Source organism: Papaver somniferum, chromosome 2 (genome assembly GCF_003573695.1).
Source record: "Papaver somniferum cultivar HN1 chromosome 2, ASM357369v1, whole genome shotgun sequence".
Taxonomy (NCBI): domain Eukaryota; kingdom Viridiplantae; phylum Streptophyta; class Magnoliopsida; order Ranunculales; family Papaveraceae; genus Papaver; species Papaver somniferum.
Genome location: NC_039359.1, coordinates 138,545,207 through 138,551,499, shown reverse-complemented (window position 1 = coordinate 138,551,499; position 6,293 = coordinate 138,545,207). Strand labels below are relative to the sequence as shown.

General features: G+C 36.5%; 1 protein-coding gene across 1 annotated transcript; it reads left to right on the top strand.

The window, feature by feature from the left end:
- Positions 1-2,976: 2,976 nt before the first annotated feature.
- Positions 2,977-5,900, top strand: LOC113349252 (BEL1-like homeodomain protein 9). The gene is made up of 4 exons (XM_026593186.1): positions 2,977-3,797; positions 4,359-4,729; positions 4,868-4,928; positions 5,266-5,900. Exons 1-4 carry the CDS (start codon positions 3,105-3,107, stop codon positions 5,389-5,391), a joined length of 1,251 nt encoding a protein of 416 aa, XP_026448971.1. The 5' UTR covers positions 2,977-3,104; the 3' UTR covers positions 5,392-5,900.
- Positions 5,901-6,293: the final 393 nt, after the last annotated feature.

Here is a 6,293-nt window from a genome sequence, read left to right as displayed (position 1 = left end):
CCGTCTCGGGGCCAACTTGAACAATTTTCCCTGGGAAAATGTTGTCGCGTCCCAGCACTTATGCAATTAGGTCAATGCCACTCCTAGGACATGGCTATTGCTATAGAACCTACGTGCACCATTGTGGCTAGCATGCATGACCAACATGCCACAAATACGCCATAAGCATATTGAGTTTCCGTGAGCCATCTTATGATAAACTTATCAAGAAATCAACAAAGGATGTGGATCTCATAATTAAGTCGGAATTTCAATATATGACTCTTCTGGCGTGCTAGAGCCCAGAATTATCCAAAGAAAACTTTTACCCAAATTATGAGATATTAAACACCTTGTTTTTGTTGAATTTTCATTCGCAATACATTGCATTCTAGGTGATTTTCATTGGATTTATACTCGAATCGATAATGAGTTCGAGACTTCGTCACGCTCTTTGGCCGGGGAGAAAAGGCAGTCTACAAGACCACGATATTTAATAGAGTTAGAGCAAGAAAAGGGAAAAACAAATGACATGAACCACAAAGTTTTGTTGCCAACGTGGATAGCATTGAAGAATAAAATTGTCACCATGTGGTGTGCCTCATCCGATATTGTTGTTATTAAGCTGTTCAAATAACATTTTCGCATAGTATTACTAAGAATCCTGTTATTGGGGCTTTAACCCAATAAGATTTTGGGGGCTTATTATGATATGCATGTGTAGCCAAAATGTGGATCTGGGACCTAAGGTATATGAAAAAGTGAAAAATATCCTTGTCTAAATTTCATTATTCATAAAAAAATCCTAAACCTATAATCTTCTCCTTCTCGTTCTCTTCTCGCAGACAAATCATGATGAAGATCATGATCATAAAAATAATAATAAATAAAAAAAACTGAATCTATTATCTTCTCTCTAGGTTTTCCCAGCCGTAATTGGTTCTGAAAACCAAAAAAAAAATCAGAAAAACACTTTCGGCTGGGAATTCTTTATTTTCCCGCTGTAAATAACAAATACGGCTTGGAACACTATCAGTTCCCAACCGTTTTTGCGACGGTTGGGTCGACAAACTATACCAGCCGTAACATATCAAAAAACCCAGAATTTCTCCCTGAATTTTTACGGATTTGAATCGACCAAATTGTTATTGGGAGTTTATTATAAGGTTTCACTGAGTATTTTGACGAAGAGTTTGATCATTTTTTCTTCAAAGTTTTTCAAAAAAAATTCATCAAAATCATTCTTCTCCGTCAAAATAAAAGAAGAAAACAAAACAATTCTTTTTCGATTTTCAATAAATTATCATTAGATTAGTCTAATCTAATCACTAATTATAATTAGGTTAATTAAAAATCATAATTCACACGAATATTAGACATTTAAAAATATAATATAATAGGAGATAACTTCGTTTACTATTTCATGACCCTATAAATCCCCAAATTTCTCACCCCTTTTACGGGAACATGCATTTGGGGATATGAAAACTAATTGGGGGATATGAATTACTTCCTTCAACCAATAGTGTCAGCTAAGGGGTGATTTTAGGGGAAAAAAATACTAAAGTACCCTTTCCTCAAAATAAAAATCAAAAAACTTAAAATCAAAAAACTAAATCATATCTCTCATTTCCATCTCCACTTCTTATTAATCTCTTTTACGGTTAAAGCTTTGAAACCGAAATATTCCCCATTCCCTTTCAAATTCTAAATTTTCCCCACTCCCTTTTAAATTCTCTTCTCCTTCTCTGCCGGCTCCTCACTTTGAAAACGATTTTTTTTTCACATTCGGAAGTGATGAAGACCATGCCGGTACTGATGAAGGCCATATCGGAAGTGATGAAGACCATGTCGGAAATGATGAAGGCTATGCCGGAAGTGATGAAAGCTATGCCGGAAGTGATGAAGGTCATGCCGGAAGTGATGAAGACCATGCCAGAAGTGATGAAGACCATGCCGGAAGTGGTGAAGACCATGCCGGAATTGATGAATTCAATGCCGGAACTAAATGTCGGCATGCTCGAGAACATCATATCAATGCCGGTAGTCAAGTGAAAAAAAAAATCAATTTTCTGGATACTTTTCATCATGTAGCATAGAAATTTAAGCAACATATTATGCCGGCATAGGTACCGGCATGCTCGAGAATTAACTGATTGTGCCGGCAGTGGACTGATTAAAAAAAAAAGGTTTTGAAGATCAAAACCAGAAAATTTTGTATTGCAAACATTTATGAAAATTTCCAACAAATGCCGTCATGGTTTTTTCGGTTGAATACAATGCCGGCACCGAGCTATTTCAGCTGCAACAATGGTCAATTCAAAAAAAAAAATCAAATTTTCAACCTCTTAGCAACAATTCTCTCTTCACAATCATCCTCCACTTTCACAAAAAAAATTCCCTCTCAAATTTTTTTTCCATCTTTCTACTCTCATCTCACTCACCCAAATACAAATACAAATACATACTAATCATTTAACAAATATTTAAATTTTTTACTAATTATTATTAACCACTAAACCTGATTAGTAAGGATAGATTAGGATTTAAAAAATACTTACATAAGGGGTGACCCTCATTTGATATTTAGACCCATTTTTTGTCTTTTTCCTCTATCCCCAATTAATTTTGATATCCGAATTGCGCCTTCTTTTACAGCCCCAATACGATTCATTACTATTACTAATGATTTAGCTTCGGCAATTGCAGGGGCTTACGTAGTGAACTTGTCACTAGCTAAATTAGTCGGTGCCATTTTACGTGGCAATCAACTGTATGTATTTTGTCTTCCACCTCTTTGATAATAAGCTAAAACGTACAAGAAGATAAGAAGATATATAGTAAATCTCTCTCTGTGGGGGTTGTCATGTTAGAAGCCTTTCATGTCATATCAAATCATGTTTTGTCATTGGGTTTCTACTTTTACTACGTGCCCCGCTCATAAAAAAATAAAGAAGAAGATTCCTATCTTGTCATTTGCCTTTATTCGTATAGTGACTAGTTAAGTTCAATCACTCTCAGAGATATCACATACAGTGCATGATTAGATTATACGAAAACCTTTTCCTTTCAATCTTCATTCCATTATTTTACCTCTTTCTGCAATATTCTGGGTGTAATCTCTAATGGCGGATGGTTTTGAACTCTTTCATATCCCACAACAAAGCAGAAGAGATAAACTTAGAATTCTTTCTCAAAACAACAACCCGAACTCTGATCAAAACCATCTAACTTTCATTGGGAACAGTAATAATCATGTTTCATGTTCATCATCATCATCATTAGTGAATTTTACAGGTACTTATGATACTACTAATACTACTATGCATCCCACTGTTTCTTCATCTTATAATCATCATCAACAGCCTTATCATGGTGTAACAATAATCCCAAGCTCATCAAACAACAACAACTCGTTTCTTGGTTGTAGTACTTCTTCTTCTCAACCTCATCATCACAGAGTTTTTGATCAGTATTTTAATGGTGGTGATATGTTAGGACATGGATTATCTTTATCTTTGTCCAACTCTCAAAAGACGCACCATCATCATCATCATCATGATCAACAGAATCTTCCTACTAGTGTTAGACCTTTTGCAGGGTATGCTTTGGTTTTGAAAGGTTCAAGATTTTTGAAACCTGCTAAGCAGCTTTTAGAAGAGTTTTGTGATGTGGGTAGTAGTAGTAACAGTAGGTCTAATTTTGTGGATCAAGATAGTTGTCTCATGGAGTCTTCTGAGGATAGATTAGACTGTAGTGATGATCAGGATGAGCACCATCATTGGAGGAAAACCAGGTTAATTTCAATTTTGGATGAGGTATAAGAATTCTTGACATTATTTTGCAACTAGCTAGAATGGATAGATTTCTGTTTGATCTGAATTTATGTTTCTGAAATTTGTGCGTTTGATCAATGGAAAAGAAAGATAGCTTGACATAATTTGAGGGTTACGAGTAGTGGGCATACACCGGCTAATTCCGTCTATAATGATTCGTCGTGTCAAATGTTATAATTAGTTGATGATTAATGTAGAGATTACCACCCTTTTGAGTGTATATGGTTAAGTTTGAGTCTGAAATTTGTGTAAATTAGTACTACCTGAGACTATTGAGCTAATTGAGTGAGCCAAAAGATTAATTGACATGAATCATTGAGACTCTTTTCAGGTTCATTTTGAGTTGAATGCCTGCGTTGATTAGTTGATAATTACTGTGAAAACAAACCACATTTTGGAAATAGTATAGATATCCTAATATTGATTTTGTTTGTGATATGTTCTGAATTTAAGAATTGCGGAAATGAGGTTTTAGTTCTTTGGTCGTGGTTGTAAGTGAAAGTATTTTAGTCTGGTGATTTTGTTTAAGGTTGCATTTCTCAGGTTTATCAGAGGTACAAGCAATATTACCAGCAAGTGCAGGCGGTTGTTGGAGCATTTGAGTCTGTTACTGGCCTTGAAAATGCAGCTCCCAACATAGGGTTTTCTCTAAATGCCATGTCAAAGCACTTTAGACTTTTGAAGAACATGATTACTGGCCAACTTCGTTTTTCAAACAAAAGTTTAGTGGACGGATCTGCTGCCAAACGCAACTTGGCTCCCACTGTCGGTGCAAGTCATAAAGGTGTTCCTAACTATACTCAAGTTCAAGAGTTTGGCATCGATGAACATCATGTTTGGCGACCACAAAGAGGACTTCCACAACGTGCTGTAGCTGTGCTTAGGGCTTGGTTGTTCGAACACTTTTTACACCCGTAAGTAGTTACCGGTGTTTGAGACTTTGCCATCCTTGTATTTTCTAACAGCATACACACCTTATAACTGCTGCAATTAATTTAGAACAAGTTCCTATCTTGAATACACTTCTATAATCATGTTGGAATGTTTTGCAGGTACCCTACTGATACGGACAAGCAAATGTTGGCTAAGCAAACCGGTCTATCAAGAAGCCAGGTGCTGTAATCTCTTGATGTCAATATTGAATGCTGAGTGGTTCTTCTTAGTTTTTCGACTAGAAGTACTTCATTTATGTGCAACATTCAACCTTGTTGATGCTAATGAAATTTACCAGTAACATAGTCTGAGCTACCACCCATATGCAAGTATTTAGCTCACCGTTTTATTCCAGCTGATTGTAGCTCACAGTTGGATTGGGATATGGATAGGTGATAGTTGGAAACCTACCAATATAGTTACCATGTATTCTCTTTTGTTACGAATGATGCACTCATTGATCACCTGTCAACTTTCAAGCTAACTAGTTGCCTTGGACCCCAAATTTGGGCTGCAGGTCTCCAACTGGTTCATCAATGCAAGGGTGAGACTTTGGAAGCCAATGGTCGAAGAAGTACACTCGCTCGAAACACTTCAAACTCATAAAAGACCTAATCCATCAGTTGAAGGCCAAAATAGCTAGGATGGTAAGATGAACGAGGAACCAAGAAAATTTGAAGTTAGCAGTACCCAAATTCTGAGTATCTACCCCCTTGGGAGTGATTGCCGTTTGTTAAATCTCTTGTAAACATACCATCAATGGCTATGTCGCCTTGTTACATAGAACTTGTCTCTCCCTAGGTTAACAAGGGGTTTGCAGCGGGGAGGTTTAATAGCCGATCAGGCGCACATAGTCTCATCCTTCTAATGCTAGCTAATTGTTTACTGTTTTATCTGCATTACTGATAAACAGATCGACAATGAAGGCTTTCCAATAAATTCACACATGTATGAAGTAAACAATGGAAAAGGAAAGAGTACCAGCATGACTGTAGGAGAGGAGAGCCTTATGGATGGTGGACGACAAGATAAATATTCTGTGTGTCCTGGTGGATTTTCTTTTCTTATTCGGCTATTCATATGTAATGATTATATTACAGTAATGATCATCTTTCGTGTTGGAAATCGTAATGCTCATTGCTCATTGTTTGCTGATCGATTTAACACTGATGGTAGATATAAAAGAAGCCGTTTTTTTCTTCTTTCCTTTCCATTTGGCATTGGGCCGCCGGAAACTGAAACCCACATCTGTTTGGCGATCCTTGGGCTCCGGATATCAAAAGCCCAATACAATATTTTGAGAAGGAAAATTTCTTGTTTGGTCCTAGGCCCATATAGTTATTTATAGTAGGGTCCAACCGGATTTTTTTTTTATCCGGAGGTCCAAAATTAATTAAAACATGGAAATGTCCATAATGCCCATTACTACCAAACTTGTGTGTCTACACTGCTTACAAATTTGAGTACATATCTGGTACACTGCTTAAAAATTCGAGTACATATTTGCTACACTGCTTACAAATTTGAGTACATATCTATCTGAGT

Coding starts and splice junctions, on each gene's coding strand:
- LOC113349252 (XM_026593186.1), top strand. CDS start 3,105: ATGGCGGATGGTTTTGAACTCTTTCATATCCCACAACAAAGCAGAAGA. Junction 3,798..4,358: donor TAATTTCAATTTTGGATGAG/GTATAAGAATTC, acceptor TGCATTTCTCAG/GTTTATCAGAGGTACAAGCA. Junction 4,730..4,867: donor TTCGAACACTTTTTACACCC/GTAAGTAGTTAC, acceptor AATGTTTTGCAG/GTACCCTACTGATACGGACA.